This window comes from Delphinus delphis, chromosome 15 (genome assembly GCF_949987515.2).
Source record: "Delphinus delphis chromosome 15, mDelDel1.2, whole genome shotgun sequence".
NCBI classification, from domain to species: domain Eukaryota; kingdom Metazoa; phylum Chordata; class Mammalia; order Artiodactyla; family Delphinidae; genus Delphinus; species Delphinus delphis.
The window spans coordinates 30,377,122-30,402,033 of NC_082697.1; the positions used below are offsets into that span (position 1 = coordinate 30,377,122).

Below are 24,912 nucleotides of genomic sequence, written 5' to 3' on the forward strand. Positions count from 1 at the left end.
GAAAGACTAAAGGGAGGTGGGGAGAGAGGGAAAGGGAGAGAGAGAGAGGAAGAAAGGTGTCTTCCTGGGGTTCCCCAGGGGCCATGGTGACTTGGGTGCTTCAGAACAGGGCTGGTATGGTCTTGAGGCTGGTTTTCTCTCTCCAGATTCAGCCTTTCCCAGGGTAGTGAGTGACTGTGAGTACCATCTCCCATCAGCCCTCCGCTGCTCATGGCCTGATTTGATGTCACTAAGGGCAGTCTCACACCAATGTAGTCACTGGCATAGTAACCAGTTCTGTGGTCTCTTACATTTCTGTGGTTGATGACTTCCTAGGGGGGCGGGTTTAGAGTTTGGGTGTCACATCCTGCTCAGAGGGAGGGAATACAGGCCATGAGTTCTCATCCTAAGGATTGCTAAAGGGAGCCACAGTGAAACCTGTTCCTTTAGGACTTTGCTGAGGAAAAGGAAACTGGCTAATAGGGTCTGGGGTCAGGGCTGGCCTCATTCAAGGTAGGGGTGACTGTTCCCATTCTACAGATGGGGTGACTGAAGCTCAGGTGCTAATGGACTCACCCAAGGGAATGCTGGTTAGGGACAAAAGCTGCTGTCTGGGCAATTTCATCTTCTCCAGGAGTGGCAGCCATCATGTCAGACCCCTGACCTCTCTCTGGGCTGAGGGAGCGTGGGCTGTGCCTGCCTCTGGAAGATCTGGGATCTAAGGGGAAGAATGTGGGCCTTGCTTGCAGAGAGGTGACCTGGCCAGTTAGGACCTCTGTGTGCAGACACACACAAAGATGGGAAACCAGGGCATGCATGGATCAGAGATGGAAGCTGAGCTGGTGGGGCTGGCCCAGATTTTGAAAGGTTCATAGGAGATGCTTAGATGACTAGTACCTGATCTGATCTATTGTCAGAGCGTGATCCATTCATTTTTGCTGAAGGTGGATGGGATCTCTAGGATGGAGTTTGGGATAAAGCTCTTTGGGTGTGAGTATGGGGGCAGGAATGCAGTCCTGGACTCTGCCCTGGTCCATCTGCACCTCTGTTTCTCTCTCCACTGCCAGCTGAGCTTTATGCCCATCAGAAAGACCCAACCCTTTCTCTGACTTCTGTCCATGCTTTCTTCCCCTCCTCCACCCTCACTCAGGTAGTCTCCAGTTTCTGTCTCTGCAGGCAGCTATAAGCTGGGGGTCCTGAAACAATTCACTCAGGTCTATCCCACCTTGCAGAGCATCAAGGGGAACAGAAGCCAGCCAGAGCACTCACCTCTCCAGGAATACCTTCCCCTCCTGCCCACCAGTGCCTTTGTGGGCCATGCCTTTGGCTCTGGCCTCCCCTCCCTCAAACACTGAGTTTAGGGCTGTCTTTTTCCATGCAATACAGGCTCCCCACTTCTCTTCTGAAAAAGGCTTAGAAAGCCTTTTAAAATTGTGTTTTTAGGGACTTTACGCATCTGGTTGCAGGGAACAGGTGTGGGTAATAAAGACATTGTGCTTGGAGAAAAGTCTAAGTGCCAGGAAGGAAGATGGGGCCCCTAGAGCCCCTTCCTCATGTCGGCCTGTGAGGGCCAGAGAACATTGCTGGCTGGAGGGCTCTGCAGAACGAGGCCCCTGTGCCTTGTCTCTTTTATTGATTGAGCTTAGGGTTGGCTAACGGCCACTGTATCTGATGCCTACTCCCCACCCCTTCTCTGGCCAAGACTGGTGGGATGGTCAGGCTGAGTCAGGGTTGGGGGTCAGTCAAACACAGGCTGTGGGATAGTCTGACTGATGTCAATATCAAGGTCCACTCTGATATTAGGGTTGGGGCCAAGGTTGAGGCTGGAGTCTAAGCTCAGGTGAAGACTTGGGTTCTTTTACACATGAAATGGAGCTCTGGGTCCTGGGACAGGTGGCTCCCTCCTCCGTACTAGTCATTTAGGGGATTATCCTCCCTCTCCCTCCCACTCTGAGGGGGCCCTGGCAGGTGGCCACACCTTTTACCTGTGCTATCATTTAATTCTCCCAGCAGTCCCACCAGGTAGCTGTATCCCCATTTTACAGATGGGAAAGTTTAAAGACTGAGGGAGGCAGGCAGTTAAGCATCAGACGGGGCTTAGATAACTACGTCCAGGAGGCGGGGTACAGATGCTGTGTCCTTGGGGTGAGTTCAGAGGTATTGGCCAGGTGAGGCCCAGAGAAGGGAAGACACTGGTCTGGGGTCACCTGCCAAGAGAGACTGAGCTGGGGCCCGAATCCAGGTCTCTGGGCTCCCAGGCCAATGTTCTCTCCCTTCCCCCTGTGCCTTCTGGGCTGACAGGCTGCTCCTGCCCTGTCCCCATGTTTATCCACCCCAATCTACCTTCCGTGGCTGGCCAGGCCTGGCCCAGAAATCCGACTTCTTTCACTTCCTGGCTGACTGGCCTGGGTGAGGAAGACTGGGAGGGTCTGGCTGGGAGGAGTTCAGGCTCAGTCTCTCCTTGGGTTTTACGGGTGGGAGGAGCCTCATGGGCAGACACAGAGTCCCTTTGTCTGGGCCACTGTGCAAAGCAGCTGGTCTGGGATTTCTGGGCGTTTTTTACATTTGAAGAATAATTGCATTGTCTGGGGGGGTCCTCGAGAATCCAAATCTGCAGCCCCCCCCCCCCGCCCCCAAACTGCCAGGCAGTCCAGAGAGATTCCTCAGGACCAGTACCCCAGCTTCCCTCCCCCTCCCTTCCTCCTGTTAGAAGCCTGAGGCAGAGAGGGATTCCTTCAGGGAAACTGAGGTTGGGTTGCTGCCCTAGGGCACTAGGAGTATCTGTTGGGAGGTGACACTTGTAAGTCCCTGATGGGGAAGGTGCAGGTGGCCCCCAAAGCCCTGGACAGAGCTCACATGAGCAAATGTGTGGCTTGGAGGAGAGAAGCCTGCTTATTGGAAAGGGTGGGCCCATTTTTTTTTAATTAATTTTTTTTGGTCACACCATGCGGCATGTGGGATTTTATTAGTTCGCTGACCAGGGATCCAACTCGTGCCCCTTGCGTTGGAAGCACAGAGTCTTAACCACCGGACTGCTAGGGAAGTCCTGGGATGGGCCCATTTTAGAGTGCTTCAGCTGTTGGAGTCTGGACCCTAAGGTCCAGGTGGGCTAAATACCTTGGCCATACTCTTCTCTGGGAAATGGTCATTTATCCTGGAGTGACCTTGGGGAAAGGACAGGGAGACAGACATATTTGGGAGTAGGCGGTGTTCAGAAGGGAGCCAAGGATGGGCAGACTTCTTTTGTTTCTTCTGAGGGGCAACTCTGGAAGGGTATGGGGCACCTGGGAGGCTGGGCCCCTTGTGGCATTGTTTTTGTTGTAGTGGTCAGTGCTAAGGAGGGAAGTGACCTGCTGATTGCCTGATGAACTGAAGTGGACTCCAACACTGAGGAGGAAGGGGTGTCCTGCACCAACCTGGGCCACTGACCCTTCTTGTGATTCACTCCCAGGGCCTCCTAATCTTCATCCATCCTTCTTTGGTGACCCTGCCATGGGACAGGACCTTTCTTCCCTCTTCTTTCCCTGCTGCCTTCTTTCCAATTTGGCTTCTTGGGCAGGTTCAGTCAGGGTAGTGTTGGCTCTGGCCTGCAGGGGGAGGTGGTGGCCTGCAGGCCAGAGAAGTGGGGGTGGGGGTGGGGGTGGAGCGGGGTGGGGTAAGGGTGGGAGGCAGTGGGGCATTTGGGCATGTTGAATGGGGGTGGAACTGATTTCTTGAAGCTGCTAGGCATGGCCTGCCTGGGGACACAGTGGCCCCAGCCTCCCACCCCTATTTTGCCTTGGAAACAGGAGCAAGTAGGCAAGTGTCTGTTGCCCTGTGCCTCCCTCCTCCCCCTCCCTGCCTGGCTGAGCCAACACTTTTTTCTTCTCTCCTTTATCTGCTCAAAAAAGTTCAGGGTGTTCTGTTTCTCCTGTGCATACAGATCAAGGAGGGGGATGTTATTTATTTATTTAATTTACTGAAGGCAAGAGAAGGACAGGGAGGCACCAAGGAACATTAAGTGATTCTTCTTAGGCATTTTCTCATAAGATTAAAAAAATTCCAAAGGAAGAGATGACACAAACCAACAGAAAACAAATGTGCCCCCCCCCGCCCCGCATCCTGAGATAAGAGGGCCCAAAACTCCAGTTCAGCATTTAGCTGAGGGCCCAGCACACAGTGGGTGTTGCTACATACAGTTTTCTCTCTTCCATTCAGTTTGGACCCCAGGGTACATTGGCCCCATGGGCCATTATGGGAGACCATGAGGCAGATGCCTCATTTTTGCCATCTGTGGACTGTGCATGTGGTTTCTCTGGCTTCTTGCGGGAGCCCCAGGGGTTGACAGGCTCATCTGGGACAAGGCCTGCAGAGAGACAGAACTATGGGGTTAGCAGTGAGGGCCAGGGGAATAGGTGACCTATATGGTCCCTGTTTACTTGCTCCCACCATGGCACCATATGTGTGATGTCTCTTTGAGTTGAAGGTCTCTAATATGTTGGGAACTTGGGGTCCTTTCTGTGTTCATCTTAAAGGCAGACTGCCTGCCTGCATTTCCCACAATCCATTCCTGAAGCCTGTACTAAAGGCAGTGTATTCATAATTTAGCTACAGAACTTTACAAATGATTTTCCCGCACAAGGCTCTTAAAAATGCTGACAGTCTCTTGACATCCATATAGGGCCTTATTTAACTGTCACATAATGCAGTTAGGACAAGCTGGGCCACTTCAGAGAGAAGGAAAGGGAGGCTGGGAAGCCAGGAAGTTCAGGTAGCCCCCTGGGAATGCACCACTGCCCCAAGCATTCCTTACCTCTACCCAAGGCTGCAGTTTACCCTAATCCCTGGGTTTTCATAGGTGGTGCTCCAGGGAGCCTGGGAGGTTCTGCCATGAGACCTTAGGGACCTCCGGAGGTAGCGGGAACTCCAGTTTCAACCCAGTTACACCCTGGTCTCCACAGGAGCTTTTCGAGAAGGGGTTCCACCAGTAAGGTCTGAAAACCACTGTAGCGATCCCACCCCTTTACTGTGTAAAAGTGGTTGTTTTGGGGAGGGCCGCCTCAGGCTGGGGGTGGGACTGGAGGCCTAGAGAGCAGCACACAGGCGGAGCCCCCCAATCCTGGGGAACTGGGGCGTGGGGGCGAGGTGGGCAGTCTCGACTCTGGCTTAGCATAGCAGGGTGCCCAGCTGTGGAGGCCGACAGCAGCAGCTCTTAGCTCCCTGTGTGTTTACAAACCTGACGCAGAGCACGCTCCTTGCCAGCGCCGCGGGGCGGACTCTTCCTCCCTGCTGGCCTCTGGTGCAGTCAGCCACACCCTCACCTCTAATTTTAGTCCTCTAGTCTTCCGCCAGAACCTGGGGGAGGGACGGGAAGGTGGCAGAGGGGGAGAGAAGGAAGGGTAAGGGGGAGGGGAGGTAAGGGCTTGCGCCAGCTCTGACCTCCATGCTCCCAGGAGGCCGAACAGAACATCACTGGGACGGGGGTGGGGGGTGGGGTGGACCGCAGAAGGACAGACAGACATAGGAGGGAGGAATGGGAAAGCCGGGACACCGACTCTCCTAGAAGAAGGCAGGGATCCAGGCTGTGTGGGGAGCCTCTGCCTCTGAGGGTTTCTGGGCCTCGGGCGCCACCTTCCGGCCCTCTAGGGAACCAGTCCCGCACCGAGTTGGCCGCCCGGGGGTGGGGGTGGGGTGTAGTTTGGAGGGAGTTTGAGAGCAGGAGTGGGGTGACATTCCTGTCCGTGCCCAGGTGTGGCATCGGCAGGTGAAGTGGGCGGGGGAGGTGCAAGGAGCAGCTTCTCAGACTGAGAATATTTAGAAAAAGACCCCTTCTAAAATCTGTGATAAAAAGATGTTAGAGGTGGAGTGGAAATCTAAGTGGTCAGACCTTGAGGCGTGTGAAAGAGGAAGTTAGCGCACAGCTTTTATTTTATTTTTTATAGTGAACCAGGAATGAATATCTGAATAGTTATTGAGATGTATATGCATACATATATGCAGTGAGTGGCACAAATCCTAAGTATACAACTATGTACATTGTGTAACCACCATTCATATAAAGATACATATTCCTTCCACCCCAGAAAGTTCCCTTCTGACCCTTTTCACTCATTCCCCTCCTCCCAGTCTCTCTTCTGTCATCACAGATTCATTTTACCTCTTTATGGATTTCACGTAAATGGAGTCATACCGTATGGAGCTCTTTTGTCTCTGGCTTCTTTTGTTCAATGTAATAGTGTTGAGAGTAGTTTAGTTCTGTTTATTGCTGAAGAATATTCCCTTGTATGAATATGCTACAAATAGGACAGTATATTTATCTATTCTTCTGTTGACGGACCTTTGGGATATTTGTTTTTGGTTATCATGAATAAAGCTGCTAGGAACATTCTATGTCTATTTGGTGGAGTATACCCTGTTTCTCTTGGGTGTATTCTTGCGAGTGGGACTGCTGTGTCATAGGAAGTGTTTTACTTAGCTTGATTAGGTATGGGTGACAGCTTTTTATATGCCCCCTGTCCACTGCCCAGCAGCTACTTTCCACTCACACTCACTCCCCTGTTAGGTCCTGGATACTATGGATGGTATGGGTAACTAACTGGACAGTATGCAACTTCTGCCACTGAAACCTTAGGCAGCTTGGGTCAGGAAAGGAATGCGGACAGGATCAGATCTGAGTGGCCCCTTGGGATGGCCCACAGATACCTTCAAACCCTTGTAGTCACTCCAGGAATAGAAGGGTAGCCTCTCCCAGCCCTGGGGCCAGATTCACGGACCCCCTTGGCCTCCCGTCAGCTCCCTAGGCTGGCGTCTCTGAGCAAGCTGGCTTAACGTAACTGTCAATTTGATGTCTGGCCTCTGGTGCCACGGGTCCTCACGGTCCACTGTTTCCTGGGCTCTTCGCTGCTTTGTGGTGACTGAGAGGCTGGGTGGCCTGGGAAAAAAAACTGGAGACCTACCCGGAATAGCAGAGGTTCATTCGATACCAGCCTCGTGGCACTTTCTGGGGGGAGGGTGGGACTGTGTCCTGCCTACCAAACTGCCACCTCATTGAGGCTGTGAAAAACTAGCTGAAAGCAAGAGGAGAAGAGAAGACAGGGCAAGGGAGAGTGAGTGCCAGGGAAGGGCCAGGGGAGGGAGGGAGAGCAGAGGGTCTAGTGCAGTGTGTGCAAGTATCCTGGGGTTGGCTCCAGCACCCTGAGGTCTGTACAAGCATCCTGGGGTTCATGAGAGCATCCTGAGGTCAGTGTGAGCTGGACCACAGCAGTGGTACTGGGCTGTGCTGGGCTGTGCTAGGCGGTGTTGGTCCAGGGTTAGCAGCACCAGGATCAGTTTCTCCTGATTTTGACCTTCTTGGTCATACAAGACCAAGACTCTTGTCTTACTGACTCTTGTCTCACCCTTGGGGAAGAGGCGGTGCCTGCTAGGTTTGAGATGGGATTGATGGATTTCAGGGGTTTGGGGTGGGCTGTCAGCTCTCCTTTTTGCTGATGGGGGCCCACGGTGCATCCTCCCTGCCTGTTTCCTTCCCTGTGGCTCCCTCCCTCCTTCCCCACATCCTTTGGAGTTGGCTCTTCTTGCCCAGGTCCTCGGAAGGGCTTGAGAGGGCTCAGGGTCCCCCCTTGAAGGCAGAGCCTGTGAGCATCTCTTGGGGCAGGTGGGAAGTGAAGGCAGAGCAGGTGAGCTGTGACCCCCTGCCCCCTGCAGGTTCCTAGGAGGCGAGTGTGGACGGTATGCAAAGTTGTGAATCCAGTGGTGACAGTGCGGATGACCCTCTCAGTCGTGGCCTGCGGAGAAGGGGACAGCCTCGTGTGGTGGTGATCGGCGCCGGCTTGGCTGGCCTGGCTGCTGCCAAAGCACTTCTGGAGCAGGGCTTTACGGATGTCACTGTGCTTGAGGCTTCCAGCCGCATTGGAGGCCGCGTACAGAGTGTGAAGCTTGGTAAGTGCCTCAGTTCACCTCAGTCCAGTCATCTCCTAAGGTCACTTCTTATCTCCCAGTGCCCTGACCTAGCCTGAAATCTCGTTATTTTATCTTCTTCCCGGGGGTTAGTGTTCTATCATGCATGCTGCCTGGGCATTTTCCCTTCCTTTGCCCCTCTCAGCACCCTTCTGAGGTGGGCAGGATGGGGCTCTGGCCTCTATCTTTGGAACACGATCTAGAGTTCACAGTGTTTAGGAGGGAAAGGACACCCAGGACCAAACTTCGCAGTGGGTAGACTGGTTTCTATTTCACAAGAAGGGGAATTCTGCAAGTTTCTATTAGTTGTTAACTTTTGAGTATGAATTAGTGTTATCATGACTGAGCGCTAGCCCTGGGACAATAGGAGGTAAGGGCAATGGAGGTGGAAGAAGACTTTGGGCCTCCTTGTGAGTGATGGGCAGGTCTTAGGATTGTCGAGGAGGAGGGTCTCTCCAGGTTGCAGAGAAATAAGGCCTCTGCAGAAAGCAGCCAGATAAGAGACATACCCTAGGGCTGGGCAGGTTTTGCCAGGGGTCCTAGAGGGTGGGAAATTGCCTGAAATGCAGGTAGAAGTCAGAGGGGTTTCCCATCCAGGGGGTCTGACCATGAAAATGGCCCAGTGGGACCACTCATGGTGGCCTGGAGTGTGTGGGCTACACTGACCCTCCAGAGGATTTTGTGTCTGTTGCTACATGGGCAGCAAGGCCAAGCAGATTCTGTGTGCTTACTTTTGATGAATGGGGCAATTGGCTCAGAGAAGTAGGTGGACAGACTTAGAATAAGCAGAGGTTGAGGAGCAACCTTCTCTCTTCTTTCAAAAACTTTGATCACATTAAAAGTCTTCCCTTAGAGTATTTCCTGGAAGGTGTATGTGAAATTATGTCTGTCTTCCCCTGGCACACACAGGAGTATGTGTTGGCAGTGAGGATGAAAGTGCAGTCCAAGGCATGTGCAAACCTGGGGACAGCCAGCTGGGAAGCCCTGAGACTCTTTGCTCAACACCTGATTGGCTGACTAGGAGCCTTAGGGATGGGATGGCTCCATTTGTGGTTCTTGAATCTTGATAAGACATTCAGGGTCTGACATAAAAGCAGAAGACGGGAGGACAAACAGCCCAGTTTCAGTGGTAGTTGGCAGCCGAGACGTGCTGTGCAGGGAAGTGATTGTAGAAGGGAGGGAGGTGGAAAGGATGGGGCTGCAGGAGGCTGAGGGGATGCACATGGCAGGAAGCCTTCCTCAGAGGGGAGGGAGCTTGGGTGGACCTCAGGTGATGAGGGGAGTTGGCTAGGTAGTGAAAAGAAGGAAGGGGGTAATTGCACACATGGAATTGCACACATGATATATGTGAAGAATCAGATCAAGGCAGACCCTGCCAGGATACGGGAGAGCAAATCCAGGCAAGGGCGTATGTGTGTGTGTTGTGTGTGCAGACACCCAGGGCTGAAAGCCCAGGCTGCAGTTGGACCTGCAGCAGTGTGAGATGCTAGCTGTGAATCCCGGTGGTAAGGGCAGCGGCGATGACCAGAAGCCCCAAGGACACCGTGAGGTAGATGTGGAGATGGTGCCTGGTACCCTTTGGATGCAGGATGTAACAAGGATGACAAAGGTGAGAGGCCTGTGGGAGAGGGCAGGAAACATCCTCAGACTGAGGTGTACTCTGGGCTACCCCACCTCCTTGTAAAGCTTGGGGGATGGAGTGGAGCACTGACCTTGCTGCTGACCTTGAGCTGCTCACCTCGTTCCTGCTTATGCCTGGATACCCCATGCCTGGACATCACTGCCTGGTGACTATGACTTGGAGCTCCCTGGTGTACCCTGGGAAGGGTACAGGCCCCTTTTGCTCCTATTGGGAGCTCAAACCAGGCAAAAGACCTTGGGGAGCCTGAGGCTCTAAAGGAGAATTAGTAATAAATGTCCCCAGTGCCCCCCACCCCCACCCCCCAGGAACCCCGTGGAGGAAGAAGGGCACTGGGTTTCTAGCTTTTCGTGCCTTCTGGTCTGCCCACTTTCCCTGGACAAAGGGACCCACACATTCCTGCCTCTGATTCCAGAGTCACCAGGAAATTCTGTCTTGCTGGCTGTGGCTTGAGGTTGATTGTGTTTTCTCTTGCTCTGTGTTTGGCACATAGATGCACACAGAGCTTTTCTTTCTTTCTTTTTTTTTTTTTAAGTAACTGATGGTTTAATTAGAAGCAGCCCAGGAAAGAGAAGACACAAAAAAGAGAAATGCCCAGTTCCTGGGGTGAGGGGTGAGTGTTGTCTGTTATAGCGTATTAGATAACTATTGCTGCATTAACAGACCACCCTAAAATGTAGTGGCTTAAAACAACATCATTTTATTTGCTGATATTCTGTGGCTCCAGAAATTTGGGTTTCTCTTCATGGTGGTCACAGTCTAGAGAGTGGAAGCCACACGGTGTCTTGAGGCCTAGGCTCTGAAACCACAAACATTGCTTTCATTGCATTCTGTTAATCAAAGCAAGTCACAAGCCAAGCCCAGAGTCAAGGGGTGCGGAAAGACTCCATCTCTTGATGGCAGGACTGTCAAAGTCACATTGCAAAGGGCCATGTGTGTAAGGATAGGAGGGATTATTGTGACCATCTTGGCAAAAAAGTTACCACACATGATGTCTTGAATCAGGCCTCCAAAAACAAAACGAAACACCAAAAAATGTTCCTGTTTTCCTTTCATTGTTTCAGCTTCCCTGGGAGCTAGGCAAGGGAGGAGACAAATGTATCACAGCATGCAGCATGAGAAAAGGAAACTGAGGCCCAGAAGAGGAAATAGGCACAGGCACAGTGACAACTTGCCTCAGAGCATCTGATACCTTGGCTATGGATGGGGTGGTAAAATGAGCCACCAGCCCTGTCCCAACTGGGCCCAGGAGTTTCCCTCTGCCCCAGTCAGACTCTTAGGGTTCTGCCACCTGTGCCATAGGATGAGAAAACTTAGTTTTCTCCAGAAGTCTGTTTTAGACTGCCTTGGGGAGGAGTCTTCCAAACTGGAATGTTTGCCTTCTTTCTTCTGCCCCAGACTGTGTTGGGAGGTGACCATTTTCCATCTGGCAGAGTGGCTTAGACTCTTGGGCCACTGGATTTTGAGGAATTGGAATAAGGCCAAATGGGGACCTTGGGTCTGGAAGGCTGGACCTCCTCACTGGGTATTTCAAGGATCCTTGCTCCCCTCACTGGGCCCATTGTACCCACTGGTACCCATAGAAGTTCTCCTGAGGAGGAGGAGAGGTCTGTTGTCTGGTGTTATCTTAGGAGAGTCTTCTAATTATTCCAGTGAGATGACTTGGTGTCAGATCATAGAGTTATTCAGGGTAGAAGTTAGCTATAAAGTAGAATCCATTTTGTGCCACATGTGGTTTCTGCTGAGATATTTTCACTGAAGATTTTGGTTTGTTGCTAGAGCGGTACCTAATCCCCTTCCTTCCCCCTGTTGTTGGGGATGGAAGGATCCTCTTGGAGGAAGGAGGGTGAGGCAGTGTTCTGGCTCTCTTCCTTGCCCCTATAAGAGCCTATTGTCGCCATCAGGACACGCCACCTTTGAGCTGGGAGCCACGTGGATCCATGGCTCCCACGGGAATCCCATCTATCATCTAGCAGAAGCCAATGGCCTTCTGGAAGAGACAACTGATGGGGAGCGCAGTGTGGGCCGCATCAGCCTCTACTCCAAGAATGGCGTGGCCTGCTACCTCACCAACCATGGCTGCAGGATCCCCAAGGATGTGGTTGAGGAATTCAGTGATTTATACAACGAGGTGAGGTATTAGGGGGATAGTTGGGCACAAGGGTTTGTGGGGCAGGGAACGCCCTGGCAGTGTGTGTGTGTGTGTGTGTGTGTGTGTGTGTGTGTGTGTGTGTGTGTGTATGTATCAGACTTGAGGGGCCTGGGCGACCTGCTGGGGTCTTCTACGATCCTGGTCATGTCTGCACATTCTCTGGGCCCTGCATTTGGAAAATCAGGACAATCTGAGGGTAGAATGAAGACAATGAGTGGAGCAGTACTAGGTAAGAGATTAGTGATACTCATGATCAAATATTTCCCCATAAAGTCCTTAAACATCTTTTATTAGATTTATTACTAGATAAGTGGGTATGATTACTGTTGTTATTGCTCTTGGATACTCTTTTAAATGGTAATTTTAAAATACTTTATTTTCAAATTGTTCCCCGTGTATAGAATTATAACTGCATCTTTTTTTTAATTGAAATGTAGTTGATTTACAGTATTATATTAGTTTCAGGTGTGCAGCATAGTGATTCAACATTTTTATACGTTATACTCCATTTAAAGTTATTACAAAATAATGGTTATATTTCCCTGCTGTGTGCAATATATCCGTGTTGCTTATTTATTTTATACATAGCAATTTGTATCTCTTAATCCCATACCCCTGTCTTGCCCCTCCCCACTTCCTTCTCTCCACTGGTAACCACTAGTTTGTTCTCTATATCTGAGTCTATTTCTGTTTTGTTCTGTTCAATTGTTTTATTTTGTAGATTCCACATATCAGTGATAACATAGAGTATTTGTCTTTCTCTGTCTCACTTATTTCACTAAACCTCTAGGTCCATTCATGTTGTTGCAAATGGCAGATTTTCATTCTTTTTTATGGCTGAGTAAAATTCCATTGTGTGTGTGTATATATATATTATATATATAATATATATAACTATATAACTATATATTTTATATCTGTCTACCTATCTGTCTAACATCTTCTTTATCCATTCATCTGTTGATGGGCACTTAGGCTGCTCCCATAGCTTGGCTATTGTAAACAATGTTGCAGTGAACTTTGGGGTATAAATATCTCTTCAAATTAGTGTTTTCTTTTTCTGTGGATATATACCCAGGAATGGAATTGCTGGGTTATATGGTAGTTATATTTTTAATTTTTTGAGGAACATCCATACTGTTTTCCACAGTGGCTGCACCAATTTACATTCCCAGCAACAGTGCACAAGGGTTCCCTTTTCTCCACATCCTCACCAACATTTATTATTTGTGTTCTTTTTGATGATAGCTGTTCTGACAGGTGTGAGCTGATATCTCATTGTCATTTTAATTTGCATTTCTCTGATGATTAGCTGCGTTGAGCATCTTTTCATGTGCCTGTTGGCCATCTGTATAACTTCTTTGGAAAAATGTCTATTCAGATCTTCTGCCCATTTTTTAATCGAGTTGATAGCTTTTTTGATATTGAGTTGTATGAGCTGTTTTATATATTTTGGATATTTACCCCTTATTGGTCATATCATTGGCAAATACTTTCTTCCATTCGGTAGGCTGGCTTTTTGTTTTGTTAATGGTTTCCTTTGCTGTGCAAAAACTTTTAGGTTAAATTAAATTAAATTTGTTTTTGCTTTTGTTTCTTTTGCCTTAGGAGACTGATTGAAAAAAAATTGCTACAATTTATGTCAAAGAGTGTTCTGCTTATGCTCTTCTAGGAGTTTCATTGTTTCCATTGTTACGTTTAGGTCTTTAATCCATTTTGAGTTTAGTTTTGTATATGGTGTGAGAAAGTGTTCTAATTTCACTCTTTCACATGTGGCTGTTCAGTTTTCCCAACACCACTTATTGAAGAGACTGTCTTTTTTCCATGTATATTCTGCCTCCTTTATCAAAGATTAATTGTGTGTGGGTTTATTTCTGGGCTCTCTGTTCTGTTCCATTGATCTATGTGTCTCTTTTTATGCCAGTACCATGCTGTTTTGATTGCTGTAGCTTTGTAGTATAGTCTGAAGTCAGGGAGTGTGATACCTCCAGCTTTGTTCTTTTTTCTCAAATTTCATTGACAATTTGGGACCTTTAGTGGTTCCATATAAATTTCTTTTTTCTTTTTTTTTTTTTTGCGGTACATGGGCCTCTCACTGTTGTGGCCTCTCCCGTTGCGGAGCACAGGCTCTGGACATGCAGGCTTAGTGGCCATGGCTCATGGGCCTAGCCGCTCCGTGGCATGTGGGATCTTCCTGGACTGGGGTACGAACCCGTGTCCCCTGCATCGGCAGGTGGACTCTCAACCACTGCGCCACCAGGGAAGCCCTCCATATAAATTTTAAGATTATTTTTTCTAGTTATGTGCAAAATGTCATGGGTATTTATAACTGATTTTTATTTATTGATTTTAGCTACCTTGCTAAATTATTATTTTAACTCTAATACTATATCTATTAATATACCACATTAATTTATGTTCTAATGGTATTTTGGAATTTTATGTGTATAATCCTATATACCAAAAGAATGAGAATTTTGCTTTTTCCTTTCTAATCCTCAGACCAGCGTTGTCCAATAGAATTTTCCACGATAATGAAGATGTTTTAGACATCTATCCAGTTTGGCAGTCACTAGCCACATGTGGCCTTTGAGCTCTTGAAATGTAGCTAGTAATACTGAGAAACTAAATGCTTAATTTAATTTTAAATTGCTATAGAGATCTAGTGGCTATTGTATTAGACAGCATAACTTAAAACTATTAATTTTTTTTTCTTGCCTTACTGCACTGTCAATCTCCAGTACAGTGTTGGATAGAAATATCAATGACACACATCCTTGTCTTATTCAGGTTTTTAAAAAGAATGTTAATATTTTTAGTAACTTTCAGTGGTGCTGTGAACTGCAAAGAACAAGCAAGGTAACATGTAGATCTTGCCTTCTGATAGCTTGTCATTTATAGTGTAATGACCCTTCACTTCAGGTCAGTAAATTGGTCAACAGCCACCTATTGTACATTTTCTATGTCTTTTGGGCATGGGAAAGGAGAAATGACTCTTGCTTTGGGGTTATCCCTGCTCAGTGGAGGGCAGGCACACTCACTGTCTTATGTGTGTGCACCCACCTAGTATGTTATGTACAATCCTATAGTGTTGTGTGTTCTCACTTCTAATATTATTATTAAGCAGGTAAGAATTAGTATTCTTCAAAGTAGACCTTCTTGGTCTACTGGGAATCAGTCACATGATTCCCATGTTATTGTTATTGATTCCCATCAATAACATGATTCCCATGTTATTGTGAGTGCTTCAAGCCTGGATGCCTCTTGAGAATGACTTTCAGGGTCCATGACTTACTTGTTCTTTTAAATATCCCTCAAAGTAGATCATCATCAACTTCTGCTTGTGGGTTTGATTTTTGAAAGCCAAGAGTGTGAGTCATGGAAAGTAGGATGGATAAAGGTGGGTTATCACTCTGGGTGGTGCTGCTTTGGGTCAGAAGGAAGAGGTGTTAATGAAGTCAAAAGAGAGATTTCCTTATATAGCTGTTAGACAGTGCTGGAGGCCATTCTGAAGAGGTGTGCTCTAAGAATGTGAAGCCTTGCCTGAGGGTGGTTTCATAATAAATATGTAGCCTCCCTCCCAAGGTGATGACTTTGAAGGGCTACTCATTTGAATGTATTATATTTGTTAACAAATAAATGAGTTTGTTCAGTAGTTAACATATAGAGCTTAATCTCTGTAGCAAGATTACCTTGATTCAAATATTGGGTTGGCTAAACAGTTCATTCGTTTTTTTCCGTAAGATGGCTCTAGTGGTACTTTGTTGTCTTTAAATTCATTCAGAACAATTTTGTTAGATGCACGCTGATATGACAGCTGTCATATCAGCGTGCATTTAAAAAAAAACTTATCAAAATTGGTGAATTTTTATGTAGCCATTTTAATATTGAAGATGGAAGAAAAATAGCAACATTTTCAGCATATTATGCTTTATTATTTCAAGAAAGGTGAAAATGCAACTGAAACGCAAAAAAAGATGTGCAGTGTATGGAAAAGGTGCTGTGACTGATCAAACGTGTCAAAAGTGGTTTGTGAAGTTTCATGCTGGAGATTTCTTGCTGGACAATGCTCCATGGTTGGGTAGACCAGTTGAAGCTGATAGCGATCAAATCGAGACATTAATTGAGTATGATCAACGTTATACCACGCGGGAGATAGCCGACATACTCAAAATATCCAAATCAAGCGGTGAAAATCATTTGTACCAGCTTGGTTATGTGAATCACTTTGATGTTTGGGTTCCACAAAAGTTAAGCGAAAAAACCTTCTTGACTATTTCTGCATGTGATTCTGTACTTAAACATAATGAAAATGGTCCGTTTTTAAAACAAATTGTGATGGGCAATGAAAAGTGGATACTGTACAATAATGTGGAACGGAAGAGATGGTGAGGCAAGCAAAATGAACCACCACCAACTACACCAAAGGCCGATCTTCATCCAAAGAAGATGATGTTGTGTATATGGTGGGATTGGAAGGGAGCCCTTTATTATGAGCTCCTTCTGGAAAACCAAATGATTAATTCCATCAAGTACTGCTCCCAATTAGAAAGCAACAGTCGAGGAAAAGTGTCTGGAATTAGTCAACAGAAAATGCATAATCTTCCATCAGGATAACGCAGGACCTCATGTTTCTTCAATGACCAGGCAAAAACTGTTACAGCTTGGCTGGGAAGTTCTGATTCATCCGCTGTATTCACCAGACATTGCAACTTTGGATTTCCGTTTATTTCGGTCTTTACAAAATTCTCTTAATGGAAGAAATTTCAATTCCCTGGAAGACTGTAAAAGGCACCTGGAACAGTTCTTTGCTCAAAAAGGTAAAAAGTTTTGGGAAGATGGAATTATGAAGGTGCCTGAAAAATGGCAGAAGGTAGTGGGACAAGATGGTGAATATGTTGCTCAATAAAGTTCTTGGTGAAATTGAAAAATGTGTCTTTTATTTTTACTCAAAAACCGAAGGTACTGGGACTTCCCTTGTGGTGCAGTGGTTGGGAGTCCGCCTGCCAGTGCAGGGGACATGGGTTTGAGCCCTGGTCCGGGAAGATCCCACATGCCTTGGAGCAACTGGGCCCGTGCTCCACAACTACTGAGCCTGCGCTCTGGAGCCTGCGAGCCACAACTACTGAATCCCGTGTGCCTAGAGCCTGTGCTCTGCAACAAGAGAGGCCACCGCAATGAGAAGCCCATGCACCACAACGAAGACCCAACGCAGCTAAAGATAAATAAATAAATTTATAAAAAACAAAAAAAACCCGAAGGTACTTTTTGGCCAACCCAATACCAGTTCTACCATTTATTAGCTGTATAATCGTGAGCAAGTTATTGAGCCTCTCTGAGCCTTACTTTCCTCACCTGTAAAATGAACACAGTTATACCTACTTCATAGTGTTATGACGGTTAAATGAGATCCCAATGAAAAGTGCTTAATGAGGATTGGGGTGAGTATTATTAGCTGTTACAGACCTGTCCCATTTCCCTTGCATCACATTGGGAAGATGTCATTTAACCCAGGACAGGAGACTGAACATGACAAATGCATGTTCAGTTAAGGCTGTCCTAGTCAGTGGTTGACACAAAGAATCACATAGATGGACTAAATTTGTTTGTCCTCAGTTGGGCATTTTGGCCTTTAGTTAACATAAGCTGACTAGCTACTGTGTTGCTTATCACTGAAGGGAAAAACCCGGGGTAGGGAGGAGGCAAGTTGAAAGCCTGACTCCTTGGCTGTGGAACTGGGTGAGGAATTTGCTGAGGACTCCAGTTAAGACCAAACGCCCAGCATCTTGTGACTGTAGGGAGAAGAAAAAGGGATAATTTAAGTCATTTTCTTCTTTATATTCAGAGACATGTTTAATTCCTGTTTCTATCTTATGTGGAGGCTTTTCCCTTGAGTGGAGTGGTGGGGGGTGGGCCATGCCACTTTCCTTCCTCTACTCAGCAGCCCCAGGGCCGGGCTGCAGGGCAGACATATTCCTATGAATGTGTGTTGACCAAATTCAGACTCACTTTAGGAGGGGAAACACGCCATTAATCAGCATCAGCCACAGATGTTTGGCCAAGGAGCCCAAACCTACCAGTGTCCTGGGAGGGAGAGTGGGCATGTGATCATGCTCACAACCCTTCAGTGATGCCAGGGTCTTTTTTTTTTTTTAATACATTTATTTATTTTTGGCTGCATTGGGTCTTTGTTGCTGCTCACGGGCTTTTCTCTAGTTGCGGTGAGCGGGGGCTATTCTTCCTTGCAGTGCGCGGGTTTCTCATTGTGGTGGCTTCTCTTGTTGCAGAGCATGGGCTCCAGGCGTGCAGGGTTCAGTAGATGCGGCACGCGGGCTTCAGTAGTTGCAGCGTGCAGGTTCAGTAGTTGTGGCTCATGGGCTTAATTGCTTCGCTGCATGTGGGATATTCCTGGGCCAGGGCTCGAACCCATGTCCCCTGCATTGGCAGGTGGATTCTTAACCACTGCACCACTAGGGAAGTCTGCCAGGGTCTTAGATAAAGTCCAGGGTCCTTGACATGACTGTTAGTTCTTCGTGCCCTGGCCCTTGCCTGCCTTTCCAAAGTCCTCTCTTGCAACTGTCTTTCTCCTCACTGCCCACTTCAGCAAGACAGAGCCACTTTGCATCTTACACTCTCCCTCTCCCCTGTCTTTGAATATGCTGTTCCTTCTGCCTGAAATACTTTCCCTCTCCTTTCCACTGCCTACTTGGTTATCTCCTGACTGTCTAAGGTTTTCTGAGCTGATCTCACAACCCCTGGGTTCTTTCTTGTCACAGCACATCAGATAGAAACAGCCCAGTTATGATATCTCTCCAGCTTGAGTGAGGACCAGAGCTTGGTTCCATGTCCGTCTTCCTCAACATTACAACTTGTGTTGGGCACATAGCCCAGTAAGTGTTTGTTGAGTGAGTGTTGGGGCTCAGACCTTGCCCTTTGGGGATCCCAGCCTGACCCAGGACTGGCTTACTTTCCTCAGGGAGACCTGCCCAGTGTTTGGTGGGAGTTATGTATCAGGCAGGCAGGGAAGGCAATAGGCCCCCACTCCAAGGAACTGTTCATTGCTTTTTGTTGATGAAGTGTGGTCTGGAGTTCTTGCCAAAATATGCCCGTGAAGTGTACTTCCATTCCTTGGTGCACTGGGGCCTCCTTCCTCTCCACATGCCCTGCCCCAACATGGCCATCTTCCTTAAATGCGTCTGGGTCCTGCAGTAAAGGGTACACTTTGTGTGGACCTGAGTATGATTGGGAGGGTCTCCAGAAAGATCAGATTTCAAGGCCCCTACTGCTCCCTCTCCCCCAAAACACTGGCCAGACCACAGCTCCAGACTGCCCTCCTGGGATAGGGTGAAGCAGATACACTTGAGCGGGAATGTCAGGGGAAGAATTTGTGCATTTGGTTCTTGGAAAAGGGAAATGTGTGTAGACCTGGGTTCTTCAGTGGGCAGTATGCTCAGCCATGTAGAGCGCATGTAGGGGCAGTACCTTCCCCACAGGCTGTATAGGCACCAGACATTTCACTTTGTTCTAAGCAGGGGCTGAGTAAGAGAGCCTCTGGGACTCACCCCACCTCCTGTGTGTGGAAGCAAGGAAGCTGACTGCCCAGATTCAGCCCCACACCTCGATTTGGTTGGTTCAGCCTCAGTGCAGCGCTGAGCACGACGTTGATTTACCAAAGGAGAGGCCCCGTGGGCTTAGCACATCCGGGAACACCTTGGAGGTGGTGACTACTGAATTGGAGCTCTTAGGTCTGAGATGGAGGTAGGATGAGTGAATGTGTTTTCAGTCTCCTGGGGTCTCTTTGTAGGTCTATAACTTGACCCAAGAGTTCTTCCGGCACGGTAAACCAGTCAATGCTGAGAGTCAGAACAGCGTGGGGGTGTTCACCCGAGAGGAGGTGCGCAACCGCATTAGGGACGACCCTGATGATCCAGAGGCCACCAAGCGCCTGAAGCTCGCCATGATCCAGCAGTACCTGAAGGTATCTTTGCCATCTCGGAGCTCTGTTGAGTACAAATGCCAGAGTGAGGAAGACTGACCCTGGGGAATCTGGGTCCGAGGAGGGCGGCACTGCCCTAAAGTCCTGCTCCTACCCCTGCCCAGCCTTGGCGGTCACCTGGCTCCCCTCTGGCTCTTCCCACAGGTGGAGAGCTGTGAGAGTAGCTCGCACAGCATGGACGAGGTGTCCCTGAGCGCCTTTGGGGAGTGGACTGAGATTCCCGGTGCCCACCACATCATCCCCTCGGGCTTCATGCGGGTTGTGGAGCTGCTGGCTGAGGGCATCCCGGCCCACATCATCCAGCTGGGGAAACCCGTCCGTTGTGTTCACTGGGACCAGGCCTCGTCCCACCCTTGGGGCCCTGAGATTGAGCCCCGGGGTGAGGGTAACCATAATCATGACACTGGGGAGGGCAGCCAGGGTGGAGAGGAGCCCCAGGGGGAGAGGCAGGATGAGGATGAGCAGTGGCCGGTGGTGGTGGAGTGCGAGGACTGTGAGGTGATCCCAGCAGACCATGTGATTGTGACCGTGTCGCTGGGCGTGCTCAAGACGCAGCATGCCAGCTTCTTCCGGCCAGGCCTGCCCGCTGAGAAGGTGGCTGCCATCCACCGACTGGGCATCGGCACCACCGACAAGATCTTTCTAGAATTCGAGGAGCCCTTCTGGGGCCCCGAGTGCAACAGCCTACAGTTTGTGTGGGAGGACGAGGCGGAGAGCCACACGCTCACTTACCCACCCGAGCTCTGGTACCGCAAGATCTGTGGCTTTGATGTCCTCTACCCGCCTGAGCGCTACGGCCACGTGCTGAGTGGCTGGATCTGTGGGGAGGAGGCCCTTGTCATGGAGAAGTGTGATGACGAGGCAGTGGCTGAGATCTGCACAGAGATGCTGCGGCAGTTCACAGGTGCGTCCCTGTCCCTGTCCCGCTGCCTGCTCCATGGGCCTCGCTGCGTCTGCCCTCCTCCGCTAGACCCTCTGGGTCTCCTGAACTGTGTGCTAGCATCCTTGTCCCTAGGTCGTGACACTGAGGTGGTGTGCCCACTGGGAGAGATGCGGTAGGGCACTGCGTCTTGGCCTTGGCCTCCTAAATTGCAGGCTCTCCCCCTGTTTGGAACTTGAGACACTCAAAACCACAGGCTCTGTATTTCTTCTCTGTTTCTAAGGGCTGTTGGTGAAAAACTCAGATTTCACCGCAAAACCTCAGATTGCCGATTTCCTACTCATGTTGTCTTGCTAAGAGATGGATTTGTGGTTTTTTTCTGTCTGATTTTTAGTTGAACATCTTTCCTCCACTATCCCAGAAGAGCCTCACAAGAACCCCTAAAATTGGAAGGGGGAACATTATTATCTGGAATGTTTTTCAGATAGGAAAATTAAGGTCCACAGAGAGGAGGTATTTTGCTGGGGGTCACAACGAGGCGTTGAGGGGTACACAGCTTGAACCCCAGCCTCCATCCCTCCCTCCTCCATACTCCATGTTTATCCGTAGCAGCCTGGCCTTCCTGGAGCCCTAGAGGTAGAGTGGGAGTTGTCTTCTCAGGGGTGTCTTCTGTGTGCAGCCATTTCATATTCTCCCCCTCCTTGGCTCTTCTCACTCCCCAACAGGGAACCCCAACATTCCAAAGCCTCGGCGAATTCTGCGCTCAGCCTGGGGCAGCAACCCCTACTTCCGGGGATCCTATTCATATACACAGGTGGGCTCGAGTGGGGCAGATGTGGAGAAGCTGGCCAAGCCCCTGCCATACACGGAGAGCTCCAAGACAGCGGTGAGTGTGGGTGTGCTGGGTATGTGAGGGAGGGGGTGCAGAGTGAGGGGATCTGTGAGGGGTGCGGTGGGCATTTTGTATGTGTGTTTGGTCCAGGGGAGGAGTGGGAGGGTAGTGTTCACTGAGGAGTGCCAAGGTAAGATAGATGGAGTAGCTCCCATAATGAAGGAGAAAACAGACAATGTGCACTCAACATCTGGAAGAACAGAGTCAAATTGAGATGTGTTAAACTCTTTCTTGAGGTTATAAAAACTGAGCCATTTAATGCTGTGCTGTCCAATATGGTAGCCATTAGCTTTAAAGTAATAAATCCAACATTTTGTTCGTCAGTTGCACTAGCCACCTTTCAAGTTTGAGAGCCACGTGTCACTCATGGTTACAATGTTAGAGTGTGTCACTATAGAGCATTTCTGTCATCGTGGAAAGTTCTTTTGGACAGCACTGACCGAGTATGTTTTGTTTATTTTCCCCAATATGTTTTAGAAAATAAAATTGAGAATACTGACCCTCCCCCAAATTACATCAACTATGTAATAATATACACAGAAAAATAATAAATAGAAAAGAAATTATCTCTATATATTTCTGTTCCCATGAAGTAAATTTTGAGTTTTCCCCACCAAGCACACACATACAATAAATGTTAAAACCCCAACAGAATTATATTTAAAATAATTCTTTGGTGTAGTTGGTGAAGAAGATTGTAGTCAACCAATATGTGTTGTGCCTGCCCTGGCTGTGCTCAGGGGGAGAGAGGAAAAGGCCTTCACTGCTGCTACAGCCATCCTCCTGAAAAGCACACCTTTTCTTGTCACCTGCATCAGTTAGGACTAGTGCATATAACAAAAAGCAAAACAAAACAAACCGTGGTTTAAACAAGATGGAACTTTACTTAGGTCACATAAAAGGAAATCCGGAGGTAGGTGTCAGGGCCCAGCATCAGTAGCACCTGGCTCCATCTTCCAGGCCACCTTGTGGTCCAAGAGGTCTGTGGAGGCTGCTGCTCTTGCTCTCATATCTGTGACAGGCTGATGGGTAAAAGAAGGGAACCCCTGGGCTGAGTCAGTGTTTCTGAGCAACAGTGAACTTGAAGTTGATTGGCTAGAACTTAGTCACATGACTCCACCAGCTGCTAGTGGGATACTAGGTTGGGATACATCTTTTTTTTTTTTTTTCCCGGATGGCAATGGACCCAGTTAAAAGACAGGATTTTTGTTACTGAGGAGAAAGAGAATGGATGTGGGAGTAGGGAGCTTGCCCTCTGCCACAATATGTGCCCCCTTTTCAGCTTAACCACCTCTGTGGGCTCTTTGTTGGTGGGTTAAAACCTCACTACTCAAGGTGGGTGGTCCATGGACAAGCAGCACTGGCATCATGTGGGAGCATGTTAGATGTGCAGACTCTCAGCCCACCCCAGACCTGGTGAATTAGAAACTGCATCCTACCAGGGTCCCCAGCTGGTACCTTTGCACATTCAGTTTGAGATGTACTGGAGTAAAATCCAAACTCAAGCTTGGAATGCAAGCATTAGTTCTGTGCTTGGACCCCACCTAAACAGCCTCCTTTCTTAAGGTTGAGCCCTGGCTATACCAAAATTCTCACTGTCTCCTAGACCAGGCCTGTTTTGGTGCATTTTTGCCCCCATTTTTCCTTCTTCCTGAAACGTCCTTTGCCTGTTTATTTATCCAGCATCTTCCGAGAAGAAGCCCAAAGGTCCTGTCCTCTGGGAAGCTTTGTGTGATCTCCCTGACAGTGGGCCTCTTTCCTGGGCTCTCAGCACCTCGCCCAAACACCCATCACGTCACGTATGACGCCATTTAGTAATTGGGTTTCGTGTCTGGCTTCCCCACCAGCAAGGAAGCTCCTCAAAGCAGCTGCCTGGTCACCTTTTATCTTCCAAGTGCCCAGAACAGTCCCTGGAACCTAATAGAGGCTCCATAAAGGTTTGTTAAATTACTGCCTAACTTTATTGAGTGCTTATATTCTTTCAGGTTCTGAGTCCTTTCGATACATTATTTCACTTAATTCTTACACCCACTCTCAGAAGTAGAGGGTATAAACCCATTTTGGAGATGAGAAAATCAAAGCTTAGGGAGGTTAACTCATTCCCTGAGTTCACTAGTAAGAGGCACAGTGAGTCTCTGAAATTGTAGAGACAGGACTCATGAAAGCCTCAGAGCAGAAAGGACTGAGGCCTGGATGTTTGGGGAAGAAGCAGGGGAAGATGGGGATGGGCAACTCCTCATCCTGTGGAAATAGTACCTGCATCTCAGATGCCTGCTTATTCCTCTCTGACTTGTAGTATGGATGGGTGGTTCTGGGGCAGACAGGTAGCCTTTCTTGCTCCTCCACCTTCACTTCCCTGTCCCCCTGCCCAGCCCATGCAGGTGCTGTTCTCAGGTGAGGCCACCCACCGCAAGTACTATTCCACCACCCATGGTGCTCTGCTCTCTGGCCAGCGCGAGGCTGCTCGTCTCATTGAGATGTACCGAGACCTCTTCCAGCAGGGGACCTGAGGGCCTCCTCGCTACCGAGCGTGTTCCTTAAAGAACCACTAACTTGTGACTTTCAGCCCTGCCCCTTGCTGTTGTGTACTCCTCATTTCCTAATCCTCTGGAGAATGGATTTGTATCTTTTGTAGAGCTAGACATCTAAATGGCTTCAGACCTGGCCCTGTAGCTTTTCCTTTTCTCCTTGCTGGGTGGTGACCAGGGTGGGGTCTGTTGATTTACCTCTGTGCTCTGACCTCTGACCTCCCCATGCCTCCCCTCATCTCTGAACTTGTTATTGTAAGTGCCTTCAATACTCTGCATTTTGGGATAATAAAAGAGGCTTGCCCTTCCTGTGCTCCTCAGCTTCTCTCTTCCGTTTTTCTTAGCCTTGTGTGTATATGTGTGTGTGTGTGTGTGTGTGTGTGTGTGTGTGTACGTGTGTGTATGTGTGTCTGTGTTTATCTGTCATATCCTCTTTGAGTGAAAGGATGGTGGGGGTGCTGTGGTCTGGTTATACCCCCAGAAAGGAAGGTGCCTGCCTTTAGTGGAAGGGGCATCCCCTCACCCCAATCTGTTTGTGGTTGTTTCCTTTCCTGCCCGTGAGACCCCTCTGGAGTAAGGGCCCCTCACTGCCCAGCCTCAGCTCCTTCAGGACAGGCCTGGGTCTGCCTGTTGGCCATTTGCCAGACTTCTCAGAGCCTGATCGGGTAACATGGCCACATGGAGTGAAGGTGAGTTTTATGGGAGGGGACACCTGTTGTGGCTCCATGCCAAGCTCAGATGTGTTAATTATTAATCAGTGTCACCTGGCCACAGGGCCCTGGGTCTGGCCCTTGGCTTAGCTTCTGTTGACTTCTGGGAAGGTGGATAGTCCAGCCATTTTTTTGCTGAGTGAAAACACAGACACTCACATATACACCCCTTATATACCCACACACACATACATCACTCCC

General features: G+C 48.7%; 1 protein-coding gene across 4 annotated transcripts in view; it reads left to right on the forward strand.

The window, feature by feature from the left end:
- SMOX (spermine oxidase) overlaps positions 1–24,321 on the forward strand; it is a 38,856-nt gene extending 14,535 nt beyond the window's left edge. Inside the window, exons 2-8 of one of the 4 annotated variants that reach the window (XM_060031180.1) lie at positions 7,663–7,896; positions 11,458–11,684; positions 19,510–19,683; positions 19,846–20,605; positions 21,307–21,467; positions 23,321–23,410; positions 23,846–24,321. In XM_060031180.1, the coding sequence (XP_059887163.1) occupies positions 7,689–7,896; positions 11,458–11,684; positions 19,510–19,683; positions 19,846–20,605; positions 21,307–21,467; positions 23,321–23,410; positions 23,846–23,983 (1,758 nt within the window). In that variant the 5' untranslated portion in view covers positions 7,663–7,688 and the 3' untranslated portion in view covers positions 23,984–24,321. Of the gene's footprint in view, positions 1–7,662; positions 7,897–11,457; positions 11,685–19,509; positions 19,684–19,845; positions 20,606–21,306; positions 21,468–23,156; positions 23,292–23,320; positions 23,411–23,845 lie in introns of those variants that run through there. The other 3 variants (XM_060031183.1, XM_060031181.1, XM_060031182.1) reach the window with 3 other exon arrangements.
- Positions 24,322–24,912: the final 591 nt, after the last annotated feature.